Source organism: Anguilla rostrata, chromosome 6, assembly GCF_018555375.3.
Source record: "Anguilla rostrata isolate EN2019 chromosome 6, ASM1855537v3, whole genome shotgun sequence".
NCBI classification, from domain to species: Eukaryota; Metazoa; Chordata; class Actinopteri; order Anguilliformes; family Anguillidae; genus Anguilla; species Anguilla rostrata.
Genome location: NC_057938.1, coordinates 6,286,151 through 6,310,796, shown reverse-complemented (window position 1 = coordinate 6,310,796; position 24,646 = coordinate 6,286,151). Strand labels below are relative to the sequence as shown.

General features: G+C 49.7%; 1 protein-coding gene across 2 annotated transcripts in view; it reads left to right on the top strand.

Moving 5' to 3' along the window:
• b4galt2 (UDP-Gal:betaGlcNAc beta 1,4- galactosyltransferase, polypeptide 2) overlaps window positions 1-24,646 on the top strand; it is a 125,494-nt gene that overhangs the window by 13,072 nt on the left and 87,776 nt on the right. For both annotated transcript variants that reach the window (XM_064341742.1, XM_064341741.1), the window contains exon 2: window positions 11,926-12,345. In XM_064341742.1, the coding sequence (XP_064197812.1) occupies window positions 12,024-12,345 (322 nt within the window). In that variant the 5' untranslated portion in view covers window positions 11,926-12,023. The remainder of the gene's footprint in view (window positions 1-11,925; window positions 12,346-24,646) is intronic.

The window sequence follows — 24,646 nt, the reverse complement described above, 5'->3', positions numbered from 1 at the left end:
TCAAAAGCCGGAGTTGAAACACGAGCAGGTGTAGGAATACTCTTTTATTTTTTTTTGGGGGGGGGGGGTTCTTTTTGTTCTCTTTGTGATGTCAGGTACCGTCATCGTTACCCTGCTCTTTGCTCTCTCGCTAGTTCGCGCCGCTGTGCCGGATGGGGACGGCTCGTTACGCCGCCTCGGCCGGGCCGTTTTATTTGTGCTGTGAGAGCCGAGCGCTGCCGTGCATACACACGAGAGCCTCGAGCCTCGAGCCTGCAGCGGCGGACCCCACAGAGCGTCGAGCGTGACTCAGTCGGAAACAGACCGGGAGCGCAGCCACGACGCTACGCGAAGCCGGCACAATTCACTCGGAACGCCTTTGAGTTCCTGTGTGTGTGATGCCGTGTAGTGGGCGGCAGTGTAGCGTAATGGCTAAGGAACTGGCCTTGTAACCTAAAGGTCGCAGGTTCGATTCCTGGATAAGACACTGCCGTTGTACCCTTGAGCAAGGTACTTAGCCTGCATTGCTTCAGTATGTATCCAGCTGTATAAATGCTATGTGAAAAAGTTGTGTAAGTCACTCTGGATAAGAGCGTCTACTAAATGCCTGTAATGTAAATGTAATAATAATGGCTTTGAAATGTAATATACATTTATAAAACTATTAATGGAATGTACGTATTTGGATTTTATTTCCTCGATGCAGAGTATTTAATCCGGCCCCTGCATTTTTTAAACCCGCATTTTAAACGGGGAATCACGTGGATGTATTAAAAGAGCTGACATTATTATTTAGTCATTCCGTGGCAATGGATCATTATTTGCGGCGAGCAATTCACCTTTTTATATATGCTTCAGCGGTGTGTGATTGCTTCCTCTGATTTGTCTCTGTGTAAATGTAATATATATCAAGATTGCTTTCGGAAAAAAAAAACACAATCTAAGCACCCCCCCCCCCCTCCCCCCCTTTAAATACCGCCGGAGATGAGAGATGAGATGTTTTGGTCATTTGTTCTTTCTCCTCAGTTGTCTGCCGGCATGCGCGATGCCGGCGGTAAGAACGATGTTTGCTTAAACGGTCACCCGCCATTGAGATTATAAACGATTTTACAGACGAGCTGCAAACCAGTCATTACCTTGTGTAAATACTGTGATTGAATCTTTTTTTTTTTGTGCGACGGGGGCGCTACCCCGTTTCCAACGTCCGCCGCTCCGCGCGACGGTAACGAGCGACGTTTCGGAAGGCGGGCGGGAGTCTCTCTCTCTGTTCTCCTCAGCTGCGCATTTTTTTCCTGGAATCGATGATGGTGCAAAAACAGGCGGTCCCTCTTGCTCGAGCGGGGAAGGCTCCGGTGGCATCGTTAAGCGCCCTGCCTCTCAGGGTCCTGTCAGGCGCTGTGTATTTCTTTTTTTTTTTTGCACTGGATGATTCAGTGCTTTTAAGCGTTGAGGTTGTCGAACACGGGCTCCTGCGCTCGCCGCCGCCGCGCGGCTCTTGCTGTGAAGCCGCGTCTTTACATTGAACGATGTTGAGGAAGGCAGCGTTTGCAAACGCGCCCGTAGCGTCTTTGGGTGTTCCACTTCCCCCCGCTGTTTTGGTGGTTGCACGTAATCAACCTAAACATTACATTAGGCTACATTGCATTGCATTTATTTAGCAGACGCTTTTATCCGAAGCGACGTACAGAAGTGACCCCGCCCGTAATGCCACTGTTGTTGTGCCAGTCGCTGTCACCACGGCAAATTAAAAAGCCGATATCGGAAACGCCGAAGGAGGAGCAGCTTGTTCCTGTATTTGGCCTCTGTTCTGTTTTAAATGTGACAGCGCTAGCTCTAGATCGCATTAAGAAGTAATGGAGGACCCTTGCCCTCGGCTGTGACATCTGTGGTCTGACGGCCAGAGTGTGTTCCATGGAGCTCTCAGAAGCCCGATAGGTTGGCAGGTCTAATAGAATTGTTTGCCCTTGCGTTACTATAAATAGAAGACATTTGAGTAAGACTTGGACAGGGTGGCCATCTCAGCGACTGTATGGGTCTGCTTATAGGCCGTGCCTTGTCTGAGTATCGTGATTTCAGGACTATTCCAGCATTGATCCTTTCTGGTTTTCTCAGGTGTCAGGGTACAGGGATTGATCCAAAGCCATGCAGGTTAGGGTACTGGGGGGGGGGGGGGGGGTCAGCCTACCCAGTATAAATAAAGGTTAATTTAAATTGGTTGATTAACTGAGGACACAACTGATTAGTAGCCTATTCACATGGTCTGTTTGACATGTTGTATGTTTACCAATAAACCTAATCTTCCTCTTAAGTTACAGGCCTGTATTCACTTTGACCTGTTACATGAAAATCAACAAGGGAAAGCAGTTGTAGATACAAAGTTCCCATTTCACAATAATTTATATTGGGATGATGGATATATGATTCAGTGTTATTGTAAATGTGTGAGTACATGGGATCCCTCTCTAGCTTTGCCCCCTGTTGGCACTTTTACGGCTGTGTTTACGACAACACTGAACTGTGCATTATGTCCATCCACCCCATCAAACGACCGATTTACACCCACACAGCGCAAGAGGGGTAGGGGGGTTGGGGGGCAAATAAAAACAGTGGTTCAACCGTTACGTTTTTGCATTAGCGCTGCGTGAAAATGGCGGAGTTACACTAACCAACTGCGTTTGTCCCCCTGGCGCACCGTTTTGTGGCGTCAAAACAGGGCCCTGCCGTGCGCTCGCAGAAATCTGCTGAATCTCCCGAAATCTGCAGAAAGCGTAATGCTGTAAGCAATTAGAGCTCTGCAGCTAAATATAAATCGAGGTGAATTCGCGGTGCGCGCTCTTTGTCTTTTCACTCCCGTGAGAACTGAAGGAAGTTCTCGTTTTTTTCCGCACGCTCCCAGCGTTCACCTTTTTCGAGCTTTATTTATTTATTTTTCATTTATTTTTTTGCGGCGAAACTGCGACGCGGAACGACGTTTCGGCCGAAAACGACGACGTGGCGGCTCGTGTAAAAAAAAAAAAAGCGGGGGCTCTGCGTGGTTAAAGCGTTTATATCCTGCCTGAGGCCGGCTGGCTCCGGAGAGCAGGATGGAGAGGTTGGCGGAGAGGCGTCTCGTAAATTGCGGGGATGCGTTGATGGACCTGCCATACAGCAGTCGACTGTGCTGTCATTAAACAGGCCCGGGCTTTATGGGGTTGTTAGTCCTCCCGAATCCAAAAAAGATTGATCCCGTTCCCTCGGATCGACGCGGGTTGTGTTCGTTGGTCGCTGTGCCGGTAAAGACCTGATCCCGGACCGTTTGCACGCTCACCGCTTGTTGTCAAGTCAAGTCAACTTTTATTTTTATAGCACATGTAAAAAAACAACAGGAGTTACGCCAAAGTGCTTTCCAGTCACCACAACACAGCACAACAAACCACAACACAATTACATCACAATACGATACATGTATTAACAATACAACATGATAAAATAAAATTGTTCGATGCCTCTTTTCCCCGGCCCTCGAGATCGGGGGGTTTGCGGACCGGGGACCTTTTGCCCGAGAGCCCCTGCTCCAGAGCTCTCTATCTGTTCCATTACCGCCGCCCGTCCCAGACTTAATTCTGCTGGTGGGAGAGGCTCTCCCTCCGGTTTGACTCATTACGCTGTATTACATTACCTTCAGTTAGCCGGGGCTCTTATCCAGACCAACATACAAAATGGAGTGAATTTAAATAGGTTAATAAGAGCAGCGATGCTCCGGAGAAGAATATGCGGTATTCATTAGGCTGCACTTTGACGAGTCCTAAATCGTGGGTGCGTCGGTCCAAATACACCGTATTACCTTCAGTAAGTGCTGTAGCCTAGTCATTTTTAAAATTAATTAATTCTTTTTTTGTTCCTAAAAGGTGAGTTGACTGAGTCTGCTCTCCTTATGATATATTTTTTACTTTATTCAGGCAGGAGGAAAGTGGAGAGGGAGACAGAGAGAGGGAGATAGGATCAAAGTGCAGGAAAGTGCCGTGGCTGGGATTCGAACCCCTTTCTTCATGAGCGGACAGTAGGCTGCCACACGGTTTCCCTGCCATACAAGTATAATGTGAGCTTACAAGTTGCGTACAAACCGTTATGCAGAAAGTATGATTTCCCTCACGTAGTTAGCGCAAAAACCTGTGTTTACAAATGAATGGTGCTCCAATTATTAAAGATAACACAGCTTATTATTATCATTGCACCACAAGTTTGGATTGCCTTGATAAAGACTTTGGAGTCGGTGACAGTGCAGTAAGACATGGGCAGCTAGAATCTGGCTTGCTGTTAGCACAGTCAAGTATTCTGACAAACAAATTCAACTGCCAGGCTTAGAGTGAAATGGAAGTCTTGGAAGCAGATCTACAGAAAAGCTTTCCCCATTGTTGCATGCTTTAGAAACTGTTTTAGAAACTGTTTTTTTTTGATGAACAAGATAAGCAAATTGTTGTAATATCTTCTTATCTCTGCCGTGCAGCCTTTTTTTTTTAACAAACTGTACTTTTAAGACCCTCCCCTAAAGGGTCAGAATTAATATTTCATATTATTATTTTACATATTTTATGACATTATATTTCTTCATTATATTATGATGTCCCCCAAGTGAGCGTTCACAATCACTACAATCACTTCCTCCTTATAAGCCAAAATTTTTTTCTTGTAGTCAAAGAATACGACAATTTCTGTGTGCTATCAAAGAAGATATATACAAGAATTATTCTCAGCAGGCTATAGCCTACATTTCATAACCATGTTTAGAAATGTATCAAGAGTATTCTAAACTAAATGCCAGTAAATATTGGTTATGCATTAGGCCCTATAAATACTGATTGTTCATTTTGTGAATAAAGAAATAAAAATGATGAGAGGCTGTCATGGAAATGCATTGTTCGCACGGTGTTGGAAAATGCTTCATTTGCATTACAAAACCGCGTTTCCAGTGTGCTGGCGTGGAAATGAGGAAGGCAGTGGGCTATTGCTAATTGTGGAACAATGTCATTACAGAGACCCAGCGTGAGATGGACCAGTCCCTGCGGGCTGTACGTCACTGTCGTGCTGTGGGTGTTCGGAGGCTGGTGGGGGCTTTGTGTGTGTGTGTTTGTGTGTGTTTGTTTGGGAAGGGGGGGGGGGCTGTTATTCTTCTCAGGTTTCAGTCGTGCTCCTCTTTACCCCCCCCCCCCCATCCCCCTTCTCTGTTGTCCAGCTGTCTGATTAGGCTGGAGTACCAGCAGAAGAAGGTTTCTGCCCAGAGAAAACCAGTGCTAATGATTGTAAGCAAAAAATGTATTGTACCTCAGGCACTCTCAGTCCTGTTATGGATTCAGAGTTTCATATTTTTTGTTCTTCTATTTGAGACGCCCATGATTACTGCCATTTCCCATCACTCCCTCAGCATGTGTGTTATGCTGGTGCGGTGGCACCTGATTGGTCGGAAGTCATCGTTGTCTGGGTATCCTTCTGACCGAAACCCTTCCTCCATGGGCAGCGCTGTGGCCAGTTATGCTTTACCAAATGGAATCCCGAATCATCACATTCAGCATTGGCAATTTGGCACGCTTACAATTCATTCTGGGCCGTGGAGTGCTTAATTACACAAAAAGCAAGTGCTTTAGATTAAGCTGGCAAACAGTTTTTACCCAGTTCCAACAAAATTTTTCCAAGCTGGAAAAAATGTGGGAAAATGCAACAAAAATCTTCCTGTGACAGAACAATTTCTGGCAGTAATGCAGGAATAGATTATATTTAAAGGCCTGTGTTTGCTGTATTTGTAAGTGGTGGCATTTTAAGTGCTCATCAGTAGTCCAACACAAGCACCTAAACAGACTGTCAACATTTGGGAATGAATAAGAATTACCATGCAGAAATTACAAGTTTGAGTCCTACCACATTATTTGTGCATAGGGAAAGAAATTCAGAAGCACTCTGCTCCATTGTAAAACGAGAAGGCCTGTCGTCTGGGGAAACTAGGCAGGAGCCTCTGTTGAAAAATTAAATAAGGCCGCTTTTTTTTTTGTTTCCTTCCGAAGCTCTGCGGTTTCTCTGCAGGCTCGCCTACTCTTGCAGCAGATCCTCTGTGTTCCTCCTTGGGCACGGTGCATGCTCGCTGCGGTCTGTGCGGTTTAATCAAGGGCCCGTTTCGTACCTCGTTCAGAACCTCGGCGAACGGGTCCGCCTCGTTCGAGAGGGGAGAGGTGCGCAGTCCGAGCCGGAGCGGGAGGTCGAGGTCGAGGATCTTTTGGGCCCGGTCAGGGAAGCCGGTCACGGCTGAGGAGGGGGGGGGGGGGGCCTGGGCCTGCATGACCGGAGCAAAATGGCGGTGTGGGCGAGCGAACCGGACCTGGGCGTTGGTTAAATACGCCGGGTTGCGGCCCCGAGCGCTGACCCTCGCCGGCCTTTCCACAGGCCCCGCCCCCTGCGGTCTTGGCAGAGAACGTCGATCTGTCAGTCTGTTTCATTACCGCGGCGCTCTCTCTCTCCCGCTGATGGGAAATGTTTTAAATCGAACCGACCTTTCAGCAGATGCGCGGTGTGTTTTAAGGCAGAGCGCGTCTGATGACGACGTTTCGGTTCCGGTTCTGGTGCTGGTGCTGGTGCTGACTCATTCGCTGCACGGCTCATGGTGATCAAGCAGACGGTCACCTCTGTGTTCTTAGCATCGAACGCTCCCTCCCTGCTGCCGGAGCTGCGGTGTTCCGTTTGGATGCAGCTCATGAGGATCGCTGAAGGGGACGTGACCCAGGACAGTGCCGTGGAGATGGGGGACGCGCCCTTAGACGTACGGTACGCCTGTGTGGATCAGCTGCGCTGTAGGAGCGCCAATTCGTGTTATCACCCGAAACCTCCTGTAGCCGGGAAGCGGAGATGATGAATGGAACGCCGGAGCTGACGTGGAATCCCAGGCTTTGACTCCAACGGAACGCTCCGGCCTGATAATTCCGCCCCTCCTACCCAAACGCCCTCCCTCTACAGAGATTATAGAGAACGGAGTCATCGCTTATATACTGTAACACTTTCAGCGATGGCCAGATCTCCTCTCAGTTGACAGCGAGAGTTCTGACAGAACGCGGGCTTTCAGGGTCTCCTCTGCGCTCCTCAGCTGAAGTTGCTGGAAGTGCTCTCATATTTCGGTTTTCTCGCGATCCGTACATTGCGCTCGCCACACTTCACATGCTTATTTTTGTAACAGTTTGGCTGACGATGCCAGTGTTCGCAGCCCCTGGTATTGTGTTTACAAAGGGAATTAAATGTTATGTCGAATCATTTTTTTGCTCTGGATAATTAAAAAAAAAAAAAGAACAAACATAAAGTGATAACAGTGTGCAAGCTTGTGGTACAGTACATGGGCTGTACTCCAGAACAGACAAATCCGTGCGTAGCGCTTGCTCTGTAGGAGTCCTCGTTCTCCAGCTCCCGCTTCAGAACGGGCGAGCGACTCACCGGGACGGAGGTGGGGGGGGGGAGGCGCCACCACCCCCGAGTCGTGAGCCGCGCGTTTCTGTGCCCCCCCCGTCTCCGATCGATCACGCGGCGACGCCCGTCCGGCTTCCTGCTCGTTCGTTCACGTTTCGGAAAGCCGAAGTAGTCGGTTAAACAGCGAGAACGGCGGCGACTTCAGAGAGCCCCCCCGCCCGGGGGAGGGGCCATGAATTATGCAGGCCGTCCCGATTGAGATGTCTTCAGCGCGATATTAAATTTTGAAACCGTACACGCTGTACACACTTCCCTGCCATTTCATTTCCACCGACCTTCATGTATGTCTAAAAGCCAAGACCCCCGGTGTCCATTAGTGTGCTCACGCTCGCCAAGGCACAGAGTTAAATATTCATCAGACGCTGTTTCCAGGTTATTCAGGGTTGGCATTAGGGCCACCGGCTACACATTAATGCGCTGTAAGAACCTGGCGTGGGCTTTTGGGTCCGTGCTTTCGTGAAGTAATGGCACATTATTTGCAGTTCATTTCAAGTGTAGCCTCTTTGTAACAATGACGGAATAATGTTTGCACTCCGAATTAGTCATAAGTAGTTGATGGTCCTTTTGCTTAAATTCCTTGTCAACGCATTAGTTGGAAAAGCTTTTACGGACGAGTATTGACTAGACGCCGTGTTTTCGTTTACCGTTTGTTTGAGAAAATATAGCGGCTGACTTCTTGCACTCACTCTCACCTTTCTCTCCGGGTTTGAGGTTTCGTATTCTTCGCTCGAGTAACACCGGTAGGTTTTTAAAAAAATGCCGTCAACAGTCTCTGCATTACTCTGAGTGCCGCAGATGAGATGGATTTGAATAAATCGAATAAATCAGCTTCTTCTTCCCTGTTCGGTTCCCAAGGCCCCACACATCGGAATCCCATTTTACTCCATCAGAAAGGCCGCTGCTTTATGAAAGTCATCCAGGGGCGACATAGCTCAGGAGGTAAGACCGATTGTCTGGCAGTCGGAGGGTTGCCGGTTCACACCCCGCTCTGGGCGTGTCGAAGTGTCCTTGAGCAAGACACCTAACCCCTAACTGCTCTGGCGAATGAGAGGCATCAATTGTAAAGCGCTTTGGATAAAAGTGCTGTATAAATGCAGTCCATTTACCATTACCATTTACGACATCTTGCGCCCGTGACGCCACGCCCTAATTGCCGCCTGGCTGCGAGATGTCGCTTCGTGTCGATGCGGTCTCCCCTCTTGACTGCTGGCTTTCACGCTCCACCGGCGTGTTCGGCGCGTGTTTCCGTCACGCGTGCCCTCGAAATCAGGGCCGCTGGCCGGCGCGTGTCCTTCCCTGGGTCACCCGTTGCTCTCTGGACCGCGATGGCATCTCGCATATTTGCGGTGCGGACGATGATTTATGCAGGTTTATCGTCGAAGCGAGATGTCCGTGAGGACTTCGACGAAGGAAGAGACGCAGTCCCTGGACGGCAACATTCCGGAGAGCGTGAAACAATAAGAACAGAGAAGAAATTTCCCCCTGCTTCTGTACGCACCACAGGGCTTTTTTTTACACAAAGCTCTCCCAGCTCCGATGAATATTTTACAAGTATTTGTATTGGAGCTTAAAACATACAAAGTGCACTCCGAAACGGCATTTTCCATTCAGATCGCATCTCCGCCTCGGCCTGTCAGAGCCGCTCCTGCTGCCGTCGGGGGGAAGAAAAAAAAATCAGCGACGACAAATTAGGCAAAGATGACATTTCGAAAATCAAATTTGCGCGACTGGACGCAAAATAAATATTAGCTTGAGCAATGGAGACTTCAGAGAGCTGTTTATGCGCCTGGTTGCTGCAGCGCGGTGCTGCTGCAGCGTTTTTGGCGCGTTGCATGCGCGGAAGGTTTGCGGTCGGTGTGATGCTGTTGGCGCATCTGGTCATCTGGTCATCTGTCATCTTTTGGGCGTGTGGGTCAGTGATGCCAAAGTGCTTTGTGCTGAGGTCCAGCCGTACCTGCAAGTGCCCGTCTGAACTTCTTGGCACATGACTATTGCCATGGCGACCAGGTTGTTTGCAGAGGTCAGGTCTAGAAGGGTTGCCCTGTCTGTGTGTGTGTGTGTGTGTGTGTGTGTCTGTCAGTCTGTCTGTCTCTCTATTCTCTTGTGCCCTTTTCCCCTTTATGCCCACCATCTCCCCTACTGTCTCTTTCTCTTCCCTATTCTCCCTTTTCTATGTCCCTCATCTCTCTTCTTTCCCTATCCGTGTCTATCCCACTTTCTCTGTTTCCATATCTCTTTCGTTCTCTTCCCCTCTCCCTTTGTGTGTCTGTGTTTTTCTTAAGGAAACAGAGTGAGATAGAGAGGCAGGGGGGGAGAGCAGAGCACAGGGCAGAAAGTGCTGATGTTGAGCAGACCGTAGAGCGCTGGTCTGCTGGACTCACTCCCAGCCATTCACCGTAGGGATGGCTGCAGAGGAAGCTTTGCTGTTGCCATAGCCACGTAGTACTGGCTGCTGTGATCACCGTGGTCATGGGAATTCAAACTGTTACCGTGGTCACCGTGGTCACAGGAGTTCAAACGGTTACCATGATCACCGCGGTCACAGGAGTTTAAGCGGTTACCGTGATCACCAGTGTCATGGGAGTCGAAACGTAGCGACGGTCCTGACTTCAGTGACGCTAGGTTTCCGACCTCACGTCAGCCCAACCTGCACAGTGTCGAGAGCGTGAGAGTGAACGGAGACGGCGTTTGATCTCCACGGTAACCTCCCCCCCTCCCCTCCCCCTGTACTCCGCCCGCCCCGTGCTCCGGGGCCTTCTCGAATCACCCTCCTCTGAAATGAGAGCCCGTCCCAGAGGGCACACTCAGGACGGCCTGCAGGCCTCAGGCCTCCCCTCCCATCTCTCTCCCCCCACCCCCCCTCCTGCTCTGACCTTGTCCCGTCGGAGAGAGGGTCACGTGCTCCCGCAGACGCTGAGAGCCGAGCTGGACGGCCTGGTTTTAAGCGTCCTGCAGGACGGGCGCTGGACAGCCCGCTGCGCGCTGGTTCCCCAGGCTGGAGGAGCCAGTGTGCGGGTCCAAAAACGGTTGCTACAGAAACCGCGGAGAGTAAAACAAATCGACGGGAGCTGAGTGGGTCCTCGTGTCCCAGAGGGGACGCAGAGGGCTTGGGTGCGTTAAGTTCGGGCCCGAGCTCTGGGAAACGGCGGAGTCTGTTCCTGGGATCTCACCGGGAGCGCCGAGCCGACCTGCTCTCACCGGGAGCGTCGAGCCGACCTGCTCTCCCACGGAGCTCCTTGTTTACCCTTACCCTTACTATCCCAGCGCCTCTCCCTCCGCTTGATTGGAAAAACCAATCAAAATTTAAATGGCCTGCAATAAGGCTTTGATGGGCACCCAATGCAGCTGCCTCATTGCTGTGCGAAAACTCCCATCAAGCCTCGGGGGAGAAAAAAAAAAAAAAAAGAGCCATTTTCTTGTAAACGGCGCACAAATCACAAAGGCGTAAATAGTCTGAGCGCGCGCCAGGGCCGTACATGGTTGGGTTGGCTCTGAGATGGGTTTTTACTTTGAATTGTCTCGTGAGCAGTCAGACATGTATTTGAGAGGCGGTCATAAAAACAGGGCCGCCTTCGAAATGTCAGCGTCACAGCCCGTGTTTCGCTGCTCGGAGAGTAACGCGTCGGAGAAGGCGAGGGCGAGCCGGTGTGACCTTCGCGCGCGGGAAGAACGCGATGAAGAACGCGCGTCCTCTTTCGAGGGGGCGACGTGCATTTTTGATATTTGAGAAATAATTGCTTCATAAATTTTGCTTGTCCCACAGAAATAAAGGTATTATGACGCGTAGGCCCAGTGTCTGTCATATAATACATATTGCTGCTGACCCTTGGGAGCTGGATTGTCACTTTGATGACAGGCCATCATTTTCAATCGCATACAACTCGAGCAAAACACGCGAGCCAATCTGTGCAGAGATCCTGTGTGGTGCATGCTGGGAAGTCGTTCGTATGTACTGCATAGTGCGGTGTTGAAACCAAACCCACAGGCTTGGAGGAGGTTTCTGGTGACCTCACGCCTGTGCTCCAGCTTGTGAGATGATTGAAGATGTTTGGAGCGTTGATATCTACGGTAGACATTAAGCAGTCCAAAATATGGTGAAAAATGGTTAAAAGAAAAAAAATTGGCCTGTATAAATCATAATGTAAAAATGGAATTTGTATATTTGAATATACTGTAAATATGTGGAGTTTTAAAAAAATACATAACGCTGAATATATCACACTGGTGTTTTGGCGTCATGGCGTTATCTGAAAATGGCTGTAATTTGTATAGGCTATGTGTTTGTACATTTAGAAGTTATGTTCAAATGATTATTTTAATAAGGTATTTTCAGTTTGTTTCATTTCCGTAAAGGTATGTTTCCTATGTCTGTTATAAAAAAAGAAATAAAATGTACGAATGCAGTGCAAAAATATTTGAAATGATTCTGGTAAAAACTGTAATTTTTCACACCCCTTCCCACCTCAGGTGACCGCGTGACCCCCGCCCCGCCCCCCCCCAATCCCAGACGGTGTCCAGCGGCGCGAGCGGATGCCCGTAGCTGTGCGGCGGGGGCGGTCCTGACCATGACCCGGCTGATGTTGGGCCGGACCCTGGAGCGGATCTGCAAGGCCGTCCTGCTGCTCTGCACGGTGCACTTCCTCATCATGATGATCCTGTACTTCGACGTCTACGGCCAGCGCTTCGACATCTTCAGCCGCTTCAACAACGGGCGCAACGCCTCGCGCGGCGCCCACCACTACTACTACAACCTCTCCCGGCCCAACGGCACCTTCGCCAGCTTCCTGGCCTCCGCCGACCAGCTGCCGCCCAGCGCCCGACCCGAGGCCAACCACACGCCCACCGCCAAGCCCGTGCCGCCCTGCCCGGAGGCGCCCGCCGGCCTGGGTAAGGTCGCGCCCCTGCCGCCGCCGTCGCTTTGCATCGTGGGTCTCCGTTGCGCGGGCCGTGCGCGTCGTGCGCTAATAGGTAGCGGCGGGGGTCGCGCTCGCTGGCCGCTGCGGCGCTGCTCGGACGAGAGCGTCTGTCTCAGCACTCGAGCGGCGGGACGGCGAGCAGATGTTTGACGTCCCTTTTCTGAATTAATGTACGGTGCGCAGGCTCCGTCGGCTGTTGAAAGCTGGTGTTTATGAGGAGAGGAGGTAGAAGGTTGATCCTGCATCAGTAGAATCTTCGCTTTAGGCGCTTCGCCCAAGGTGTCGTCGCTAGCTGTCGTTGTAGCGGCTAAAAACGGCTAACGAAGCTATCTGCGCTACTGAGGGGGAAACGCAGGGTTCACAGTAACTGAAGTGCGTCCGTTGTGTTAGCGAGCTAAAGGAAGCGCCGCGCAGCGTTTAACCCCCGTTCCCCTAGCGTGGGGGGAAACGCTCGGCGCGGGCGTAAATCCCTTCGTCAGCCGAAAAAACCCCGTGCTCATTATCGCAGCGGCAGAGGATCTCCTGCGCGTGATGAGGCCGGCCCTCTAATGAACGGCCCGTGATGGCGTCTGATACGCCCGTGAGCAGCAGGCCTTCGCCGCCCGCGTCCTCCTAATGAGTTTTAAGCAGATGGCTCGTGGGAGTTTTTTTTTTTTTGCGCGGTGTCGCGTGATGTCGTCTGACCCTCTCCGCTCCGGCGAGGTTTTCCCCGCCGCTCTCGTCCGTCCGTCCGCCCGCCCGCCCGCCGGGGTCCTCGTCAGCGTTTCTTTTATTTGTATTTTCTTTTTTTCTGGAGGAGACGTGCGGCGTTATCTCTCCCTCCCAGGGACCGTCCCGCGCTCCGGAGCGCCTGATGGACGGACCTTAAGGGCGCTCGCGATGTCGGGGCTTTGTGAAAATTGCCGGTTTCGTCCGGCGGGGGGTGTCGGAAGGGGGCGGGCGGGGGAGGGGCGGGGGGTGTTCTGGCGGAACCAAGGCCGCGCCTCATTATCTACCTCCGTCATTAGAAAATTTACATAATTCTGCCGTTTTCAGCATCTTTGAGCCGCTGCTCGGGGCTCGCCGGGGAAAGAGAGAGAGAGAGAGAGGGAGACAGAGAGAGAGACAGAGAGAGAAAAAGAGAGAGAGATAGAGAGAGAGAGAGGAGAGAGAGAGAGAGAGAGAGGAAGAGAGAGAGAAGAGAGAGAGAGAGGGAGAGACAGATAGAGAGAGAGAGAGAGAGAGAGAAAGAGAGAGAGAGAGAGAGAGAGAGAGAGGGGAATGAAATGCACGCCGGCGGTTGCGAGGGGAAGCTCGGAGCTGCGAGCCAGGCCCCCCGTTTGAAGCCGGTTGTGATTTGTGGCGCGCGCGCTGACAGCCCTGAGCGGATGAATAAATGATGTGATACGGCTGTCAGGCTCTTTCTCCACAGCCGCATTGTCCTGGCCGTAAGATAAGCGAATCCCCGTAATTTGCGGTGAAACGAAACGTCAGGTAGCCTTTATAACGGTCGATTCTGTTGATGAAGCTGTCATCATCAGGAGTGACGCCGGCGGTGTTTTTTTTAAGCGAACGCGCGAATGCTTTTAGAATCACCGCTGGGATGTTTTGAGCGCGTAGACAATGGCGCGCTATGGGACCGCGGTATCGGGCACCAAACGGAATTAAATGAAACGCTGAGAAAAAGCTTGGCTCCGTATCGAATCAGGGATGATTTTAAAAGCCACCGTTTAACCTCGGCAACAGGTCTGTCAAAGAGAAGGAAAGCTAGTACGGCTGTTATTCTTAATTCGCCGGTGGGGTACTGTTCTGTTAGTAACGTGTACTGCAGGACCAGTGCAGCAAGCAGCCATTTTACTCGCCTCTCTCTAAATATGCTTACTTTTCAATGAAGAATTCACACTGCACTTGGATCCAGGAAGAGGGAGGTGGTGGATAGGTGGAAGTCATTCATGTAGACGAAGTGCCCTGAGCTGTTTGTCAGTGATACAGCAGCCGTGTGCGTGTGTGTGTGTGTGTGTGCGCGTGTCAAACAGACTGTTTGCTCGCAGGTGTAGTGGAGGCCCGAGGGAGTGGCCTGGGCCTCTATTAGATCTCAGCCCAGCAGATGGGTGCTCGCGAGCGGACGCCACACAGCAGAAGCCTGCCCCGGGGAGTGACTCCTGACAGCCAGACAACTTGCTTCAGGATGCTCAGGGAGCCAGACGTCTTATAAGAGCGCGAAAAAAAAAGAAAGAAAAAAAAGGTGATTAAAATGCAGACGGAACAAAAAGTGACTGTCAAGCCGGAGAGGTTTGCTTGGAGGTGTTAGCCGCGAGCTGGCGGCGCAGATGTTAGCCTAGCGCGCGTGCGCGCAGGAATGACTCGGGCTAGCGTTATTAATGCCGCGGCGCTCGCGCCTTTATGCTTTGTTTGGCCATTGTCGGAGCGCCGAGCTCACCCTGCCCGGGGTTATTGATCGCGCATTACCTTTTTATCGCCCCCCTCCCCCCCCCCCCCGATGGAGGAGAGCGGCGCCGCCGTAAAGCAGGAAGGTGTAACCCGGCGCCGGATTTACGGTTTACGCTTTTCCCCATTCCGCGCACGCGGGAGCGCTGTAAATCTGGGCGGAGGTAGCTCCCGGGGATCACCTGCATCCCCCATCCGACCAGCCCCCCCAACCGCCCAGGACAGAGAGGCCTTGTACCCGGCCCCCGTCCCCCCACGGCCAGCTGCGTCCTTTTAAACTCGGGCCAAGGGGGTGGAAGTGTTCCTGAGTGCTCCTGTGCAAGTTTAACAGCTCAGGCCCTTTTCCCCGGCACCAAAATGCGCGGGGGTGGTGGAGGGTGGTTACACCACCAGCGTCCCGAACGTTTCCCCAAACAGCCTGCGTGTGCCCGCAAACCCCTCGGCTGGCGCAGAACTCCACGCTCTTAATTTGAGGTTTTAAATTGGATTTAAATCTGTTTTGGCTCGCGTGGTTGTGTTAGCTCGGGAAGTGTCATTGTCTTTTAGCTTCAAATCGTGCCTGGGAAATCTAATCTGTGGGGCTTATTGGGTGAATTTACTAAACGCCCTGCCCTAGTCCACCTCTTAAATTACCCCGCTGGAAACAAATTCTCGCAAGGAACCACTCGTAGGGAAAAAATATGTTTTGAGTAATAAATGTACCGGTGTGGTCTTTGGACTAAAGTGGTCTTTGGAATATATCATCAAAAGGAATAACTCAGGAGAGTTGATAGATAAAACAGAAGGGCTCGGGTTTTTCTGTAAGTGATTCCAAAGTTTACCCGCGAGAGCTTCAACTGCAAAAGTACGAAAAGAAAGGCAGCCCTTTTTTAAAAAAAAAAGAGAAGAAAAAAGCCTGTTTTTATTGCAAACACGATTGTAGCGGACGGCCCGCGCGCTGAAACCTCCTCATCCGGAATGGGTGGGGTTCCCAGCCCTCCCCGCGCGGCGGTGCTAGCCTCCTCCTCCGCGCCGCTTCCTGGCGCGGTGACGCACGCTGGGGCGGGCGGTTCGTCCTCTCCGTCGCTAGGGTCCATTACCACGCCCGTAATTTTCACTCCCTCGGATTCCCCGCGGGGGGGGGGGGGGACGCGAACGCCGTTAATTACCACACCTGCTATTCGCCCACCGTCTCTGCTTCCGCTGCTCAAACGGAAGCCGCGTCTTCTGGGTTTACGCTACGCCAGACAGGGGAAGCTCAGACCGTACTGCTACACCTGATGTTAATTCGCGGTCATTTTTACGGACCGAATTGTGCTGTGGTCCTAATGTTTAGAGTAGGAGAGTGATACTCTGGGGCTGAACAGTTTAACCTGTTCTGCTATACAGCCTATCGATGAAGGAAGCTTATATAGAAAAATATCGATATATTGAAATATTGCTGTGCCTTATTTTGTAATGTTAATGTTGCATTGTGGGATGTGGGATGGTTGTTAACGCAAAGAACAATGAAACAAGAATCAGTCCATGTTTCTGAAGACCAGAGTTTGATTTGGCCTGCCAGATTTTTTACAGCGATGCTAGTGAACCAGATTAGAGCCTTTGTTAAAATGGCTATTATGTCGTTCCGTTGAGAAGTTGTTGTGCTGGTTGTGATTTTCAGAGCAAGTTTAATGGTTGCTGTCGTGTAATTTGAATAATTTTCTTTCCAGATGGATAAGTAAAAAAATTACTTTCATTATTCAATCAAACAAAGTGCTAAATGAACACATCCCCTCTTTGAAGTGATACTTGGAGTGTGATTTTAATGAGTGGGGGAAAAACCGAAGCGGAACGTCTCTAGTGAACTTTTATTAAAGTGCTTCCCCTTCTGTAAAATCCGAATATTGAGTACGTTTGATATCAAGTGTCTTTCTTTTTTTTTCATTAGCGTCGAGGGCCTGTGCGGCTGTTTCCTTCGATCTACACTATTCAGAGCCAGCCGAGGGCACGCAGAGGACGCATATGGGCTGCATTATTGTGTAAATGGTAAATGGACTGCCTTTATATAGCGCTTTTATCCAAAGCGCTTTACAATTGATGCCTCTCATTCGCCAGAGCAGTTAGGGGTTAGGGGTTAGGTGTCTTGCTCAAGGACACTTCGACATGCCCAGGGCGGGGTTTGAACCGGCAACCCTCCGACTGCCGGACAATCGGTCTTACCTCCTGAGCTATGTCGCCCACTGAGCGTGTCCTGATCTGAAGGACGAAAGGGAGCTCTGCTCCGCGCGAATCCCATTTAAGAAGACCAGAGCAGGCCGTTGGAATGACGTCACCCGCCATTTGCTTGAACCCGCTGCTCTGAACCTTCGGGCACCCGAGGCCCCCCTGAACACTCAAATCAGGGGAGCGCTGCGCCGCTCTTTACTTATTTATCCCTGAAGTTTGTCTTGCGTTACCTCCATGTTTTATTCAGTGCTTCATCAGTATTAATGCCGGATCATTTTTGTGTGTGTGTGTGTTTGTGTGTGTGTGTGTTTATTCATGCACCTTGGTGGTCCTGGGCTATGTTATGTAAATTTCGGTCAGGAGGGGGGGTGTATAAATAGCTCTCGACCACCATGTGGTTGCATGGCACCCCCCCCCTCCCCCCCCAGAGGAACGCTCAGTGAATATTTACTTTGCGGCGTGCTGCTCGGAGCGCACTTCCTACACGTTGTGGGGGCGGCATCTTTTTTTAATGGGGTGCCTGTTTAGCGGGCGGGGGTGGGGGAGGGGGATGTTATCTGGTGGGCGTGGCGCTAGGCTCTACGAGCGAATGGCAGGCAGAAGCGGGGGATATTTGGTTAAGACTGACAGGGTTGGGGGTTGGGGGGGGGCTGGCGGCCTCTAAATAAGAGCACCCCCCCCCCCCCCACGGGGTTGATCCGGTACTGAGAGCAGAAAACTGAGGCGTTCCTGGAGGTCATCCCTCCATCCGAGTGTCCTCCGCTTGTCCCTGTGCAGTGGCAATGCCGGCCAAGCTATATCCCTCAAAATGTCCCTTTATTTTTGGAAGCCTGCCATCGTCTGTATTTGCATCTGCATCTGTATTTGGTAGCATTAATCGCTTAGGTTTTGGAGGTCTTTCAGTTCCTTCTTCCCATCAATATCTTTTTAATTCAGTCCGGTCAATTAAAAATTCCAGGTGCTGCTTCTTGCCCAAACTGTAGATAGAACTGTGTGTGCCGATATTCCGGAGATAGGAAGTGATGTCAGTCTTGCCGTGTGAATATAAGCAGTAGTTCCTGTCTCATAGCAGGTAGTTGACAGGTATTTCTCACAACATGTCTGTGTTGGGAATGTGAAAGCTAAAATATACACTCTTGGTTGAAATCTGCTAGCTGAGTCCTGGCGAGTTCACTGTGTGATACACCCCCCCCAACTAAGTTATGCGTGACATGGAAAGCTATCCTGAGGCACTGCAGATGGGGGGGGGGGGGGGGCAAGGTTATTTTATCAATGTTGCTGTGATGCCATGGCAGTGAGAGAACCGTGGAGTTACTGGGTCTCTTAGTGAAGTTGTGTTTCCTCAGAATAACCACCCCCCCCCCCCCACCCGCTGGTGTGCGCAATGTGCCGTGCGAACAAGCGCTTTGGCGGTGCAGAAGGCGGCCCACTGTTCGCCGTGAGGCTGCCCGTTAGAGGGGGGAGATCCCGGGGCGCTGCTTCCTGTCTGATGGAGAATACTGTAGTCCTCCTTCCTGACTCCGCTGTTAGAGATTTTCCCTGCTTGCGAGTAGCTGGCTTTCTGCCGACTTCACTGGAGGGAACGCTAGCGACGCGCGGGTTAGCGCGAGAGGGGATGCCTAATTAATACTGACTTTAATATATATTTTATGTAGAATATAAAAAATGCAGTTGAGGAAAAGGCCCCAGGACGTTAATTTCAGCTGGTCAGCTCGGAGAGGGACTGATATAATGTATTCAGTGTTGCCTTTGCTGCTAATTCAGCAGCATTTAATATCGGGGCTCTATTAACACATTGGCTAACTGTAATCATCCATCTTTATTGGTCAACATCTGCCTCCTCCTTGGGTTTTTTTTTTTTTTTTTTTGCGGGGAAAAAAAAGGTGGACATTTGAACAGCTTTTTTTCTGATTCTCCCTTTTTGTAAGTTGTAAGTTGATTGTGGCACCTCTGGGAACATCACATTACATATGCTAAGACCTGAGATGTGTGGCTAATTTAATTAGGCTGTACACAGCTTACTATGGAAAGGCATAATGTCTTCCAAAACAGAGAACACAGTGCCTCGATATCTTGCTGCTTTTGTTTTATATTAGCAAAACTAATTGTGAAAAGTCTAAGTCTTAAATTAAAGAAAAATTATTCTGCTAAAAAGATAAACCACCCTCATACAATTTATTTCTTGCCATGGTCTATGAACGGTAAACAGAATCACTCCTACGACAAAACAAGATAGATAATAACGTTAATTGTACATTTTTTGTGGTATATGTAAGAATATTTCTGTGATGATTAGACAGTGAAAAACTCTCAATCTGAAACCAAGCAAGACAAGTCCTGCTTTAATTTAATTAGGATGTGTTCACTGGCATGCCATATCCTTGTTTAGATAGCACAAGACAATTGTATGCCTAACTAACGCTCATTAATATGCACTGCAATTCAGTGCGTATCGCAATATTGATTGCATAATTTGACCTGATTGTTTTATAGATCAGTGGTTAACAAACTTCCTGTGCCCAGGACCCATTTAATAAGCAGATGCATTTTCCCTGTTATTCACGCCTTATTTAAAAAGTGGAATAGTATATGTTCAAATGTGCAATTAAACTATTTTAACTTATGTCAAATCTACTATATTTATAGGGTAGTGGTAACCAACTCTGTTCCCGGAGATCTGCTGTATCATCCTGTAGGTTTTTTGTTTCGACCCTAATTTGGCACTCCGGATTCTACTAATCAGCAGCTGAACAAGATCTCTAGCTGTTGAATGAGGTGTGGCTTTGTTAAGGCTGGAGTGAAAACCTACAGAACGGTAGATCACCAGGAACAGGGTTGGGAAACACTGGTATTGGGCATCGAGTGGAGTGCTTGATGCGTGCGAATGTCAATAGAAAGTGCTTTCAGTAACTTCGATTTTTCATATTCATGTCACATCCCAGCTCAAGGCCTCTTTACTCTGCAGTTTGGACACCACTAACCTAGAGGGTTGGCTTTCAAGAAAATGTTTCCGCACAAGCCTTCGTGCTCACTATCCACTGCCGAACAAAATTTGTGTGGAAATTGAGCATCACTGGACAGTGACTATAAAAATAAACTAGCGTCATACCCAACTGTCATCTGCATTTGAATGTGTACAGGGCAGTGTATTCATGGGCTGAGACAATGCTTTGATCTCTAGCTGCTGCTGTGGGTGCTGTGATTTTTAGCTTGTGACAGCTCGCACAATGCATGCTCCCATTCCTTCCCTGTGATTGGCTTACATAAATAGAGGCCGTGCTTTGAAAAGTTTGACAGTCCTTTAAGGGAGAGCTGCCTGTCACTCTCTCACTGCCTCTTGCGACACAGGCAGGCCGTCACACTGCCCCCGCAGGTTAGACACGTACACTGCAGCCAAAAAAATATGCCTAAACTTTAAATTAGCCCAGGGGGTCCAGGGGGAGCTTTTGGAGTCCTTCACTGATTCTTGAGTGCCTACGAAACGTGTCTGCCGAAGTACGCGTAGCTAGTGACTGCTTCCTTCCTGTCCGCGGTGGACCAGGTGAGCGGCGCTGTCATTCTGCCGGAGGACCGACTTCAGCAGCCGGTGAAGGCCAGACTGCGCGTGGCCAATGAGCAGAGGGCGGTGGGCATGGGCAATGCCACGGCGAATCGCGACCGTGCCCCGCGAGGTTGCCGGTCACAGTCGCAGGATTGGATTCCACACCGTGGCCCTGCGCATCACCGCACAAAGGGCTGGTTCTTCAGCCGCATCCGCTACCTGCCAGCCGCCTCTGGCGCCGCTCTTAATGGAAATAGTATTTTTCACAGCTCGTTTATTATCGTCTCTGATTAAAATTGACTGAAAATAAAAATACTTTTAAATATGACGGCGAATGCCGGGGCTGCCAAACCCTCGTCCTGGAAATATACCGTCCTGTAGGTTTCCACTCCAACGCTAACAAAGCACGCCTCATTCAGCAGCTGCAGATCTCATTGAGCTGCTAATTAGTAGAATCAGGTGTGCCCAATTAGGGTTGAAATGATGGTTGGTCTCCAGGAACAGGGTTGGGCAGCCCTGATATACACAGATGTACGCTGCCTTGAAGCTTGTCCACACTGCCAAAAGGTAACATTGTGGATGTACTGGAATAGAAGAGATATTTTATCATTTTATCTTCACTGTCTTCTAGCAAATTAAATATTTCTTGCATTTGTTACGGGCGATAAGCTCAGTATACCCATTACACAACCTGCATTTTAAAGGGTAATTTTTTAAAAAGAGAATCTTATTTGGTCTGAGGCCCAACGCAGGACTTCTTCTGGGAGAAAGCAGTTCATTTGCGGGGCACCTGCTGGGTTAATGTTGGTTCTGTGCGGTTAACCAAACACCGTTCCTCCGTTTAATTCTGTGTGCATTAGATTTATTGAGAATTTGACATTTCTGTGAAGCCAAAGGTTAAATAATCCACTAAAAAATTCCTCCTCGTACGACACCGGAGAATAACTTCCCTCGGATGAGTGTGGTTACAGCGGAAGAATACGGCTCTCGGTGGAAGGCTGGCAACAGTGACGTAAGCGGGGAGAAATATGACACGGCGCGAAGGCGCGGTTCATCACCCGCGGAGCTCCGCAGTCCGCTCGATAACCTTTCCGTCCGGCGGGCGGAGGGAGAGAGAGAGAGAGAGAGAGAGAGAGAGAGAGGGCCTCAATTATCAGCGTGAAACATTCAAAATAACTGTCGAACAGCGGTGGAAACGCTGCGGACGCCGTGATGGCCGTCCTAACTGCGTTTAAACGAGGCCACGCTTCCTCCGCCGTCGCGTTTATGCAGGGGACAATCTTGTTTTCATCAACCCCGCCCGCCTGCTTTCGTTCGCCGTGCGGATTTTTCCGAACGTATTTTTTCCGCACACTTAACGGAGCGAGCGGTGTTAAGATTGTCACATCGGGTCAGCGTCTGCGCGTCGGACGCAGAATCGATGAATTCCTAAACCGGCTTTGGGCTGCTCGGCAGAAACCGAACCGCGGTGGTAAATTGCATCCCGGGCGGCCATTAAGATGTCCCTGCCTTAACCAGACGAACACCGAGCTTCCTACATAATAAATAACACAACAGAAACATGATATGCGCTACAGTAAGAGGATTAAGGGGATGTTTTCTCTCGCCAGCCTCGCTGTGATACGAGAGCTGAAATGGTCTTGCCTCTGAACGGCTTCGGATTGGAACAGAGTTGCCTTGGAGATACCGGTGTAGTTTCCTTTGTGTGCGTGTTTTTCTGCAGAATAGAAAAGGAAGTAATTTTGTAATCCCCATAGGGGAAAAAAAGTCTTTCAATGTGTAGCGAACTTCTAGGCTTATTGTGTTTGTGTGTGTGTGTATAGAAATACACATCTATTTTTGCTATAAAGAATTGACAGGGATATAAAAAAAAAAAAATGGAACAAAAATTATGCTTCAAATCGCAGAATTGTTATGAGTATGATGCAGATAGTGTGTTTACTTAGTTAAAAAACGATATCCCACATGGGAAGGTGCTCAGGTGAATGGCCATGGAGACCCCTAGACTTAGTGTACAAGGAAGTCTTCAGAGACTCCGGGACAACTGACACCCTAAAATTGGATCGGCCGTACTCTCATGTTGTAGGCTTAGCATCAGTACTGGAAATAGGACGAGGCAGTGTGCAGTTCTGCATGCGATGGAGCAGGCGGGGTGTGCTCAAAAACCACGTTCTCCTTGCAGGCCGGCAGCCGAAGCTGCCTTTGATCATCCTAAAAAATGAGAGCTGCCACCGCTTGTTCTTGTTACCGTGGTTGCGCACCTCGGTGTTTGATCACCTGGGTTCTCGAGGAAGGCGCCGCTCGCGTGCCCAGATGATTTGTAATTTTCGGGGGAAACGGGCGTACGGAACAGCCGTTTCGCCGGCGCAAAAAACAGCCCGTGAGAACTCTCTCGATTTAAACGCGGCGATGAGTGAGTTTTGGAAGGGCGGTTTAGGCCCGAGAAGGCGGGGTTATTTAGTATGCTGACCTATTGCTTGATAATGCTCCCGTCCAGTTCGGTGATTGATTGGGGAGTGAGAAAACTGTACAGTAGTTAATGCTGTAATTATCCGGGGCATATTTCCCAGGGAAAGGTCAGACCTGATTGGCCATATCTCCTCCTGAGATGAATTGTCATTGTTCTTAGAGATACTCATCCCAGACCCTGTATTTCTCTTGCAGCCCCGCTGTTGGTTAATTTGGGGGGAAATTTAAACATTATTACTGATCTATGCACTGAGCGATCGTGTGATTCATATGAATAATTTTATGGCTCTGCGTGTTGCATCCAGTGTGTGTGTGTGTGTGTGTGTGTGTGTGTGTGATTTTGCATGCATGCTTGTTTGTGTCCGTGTGCGTGGGTGTGTGCATGTCTTTGTTTGTGCGTGTGCGTGATCATGTGCATGGGGGTGCGTGTGTATGTGTGTTTGTGTGTGTGCAGGTTGTAATTGTATTTTTGGGGGGGATCTGTGTGTTTTTTGCTTGTCTTGGTGTGCAAATATGTAATGATTTAAATGTAAATAACATTTAACATAACTTTTAAATGTGCATATTTATTCACATGTTTACAAGTCTTATTTACATGTACAAATTCACATGTACATGTGACCCTCTTTGTATGTGGTCTGTGTGTGTGTGTGTGTGTGTGTGTGTGTGTGTGTACATGTGTGCCTTTGCGTGCATGTTTCCCCATATTTCTCTATGCTTCTCTGGAAAGTGCTGCGGAATAATCCATGATCCATAACCCATTTCTCTGATCCGTGTATGGTTATGAGGGGGACAGTCACGCGATCATGTGACCCCTCTGAAAACAGCACCATCCCATCATCCCCCCCCCCCCCGCCCGCCACGAAACCAGGTGATTTAGGCGCGGCTCAATCAGGTATGACACTGTCGCTTGCCCCGAACCCCCTCATTTGTAAAGCACGACGCCCCTTGTAATAAGCCCAGCCATGCGGAGCGGTCGAGCCCCGGCCTCTCTTGGCTGGGCCACCGCATACATTACGGAGGCAGCCTTCAGTTCACCCTGACGTCCAATGGAATTTTAAATCAACAAATCAATGCTGTCGACGAGACGCATTCGCTCCCCCCCCGCTGATTTATGTACGTATGTATTTATTTATTTATTTATTTATTCGTTTTTTACGGGAGCTTTGAAAATGAATGCACAGCAAACGAGCGTCACGGTGCAGTAGCGGCAGAAGAGCGAGGGCGAGGCCGTTGAAAGCCTCCTCCGGTCGGGGTTTTTTTTTTTTTTTTAAGGAAAAGGGCGTTCTGTTCATGCGCACGGCGCATTCTCGCTCTGGACTCGATCCATGTGACAGAGGCGCCGCCAAAGGATTGCTTCCGAGGGCCAAAAAAAACGTCCCTCTTCCAACACGGGGAAAAAAAGACGTTATTTATCACACCTGCCACCTGAAAAATGGAAATTGGTTGAGTGGGGAAGGGGCAGACAGTGGGAGGGATTCAGGTGTAAGAACTGGGTAACAAGTGACGCTAACAAAGAACTCCCTCGGGTTCTGGAAGGTTCTCTTATAGTTACTTTCGTGGCAGGTATATATCTGCTAATCACTGTTTCTTTTTGACTTTTCTGTCCGTCTGCCCGTTTTCAAAGTACTGTAGGTATATGCCAACT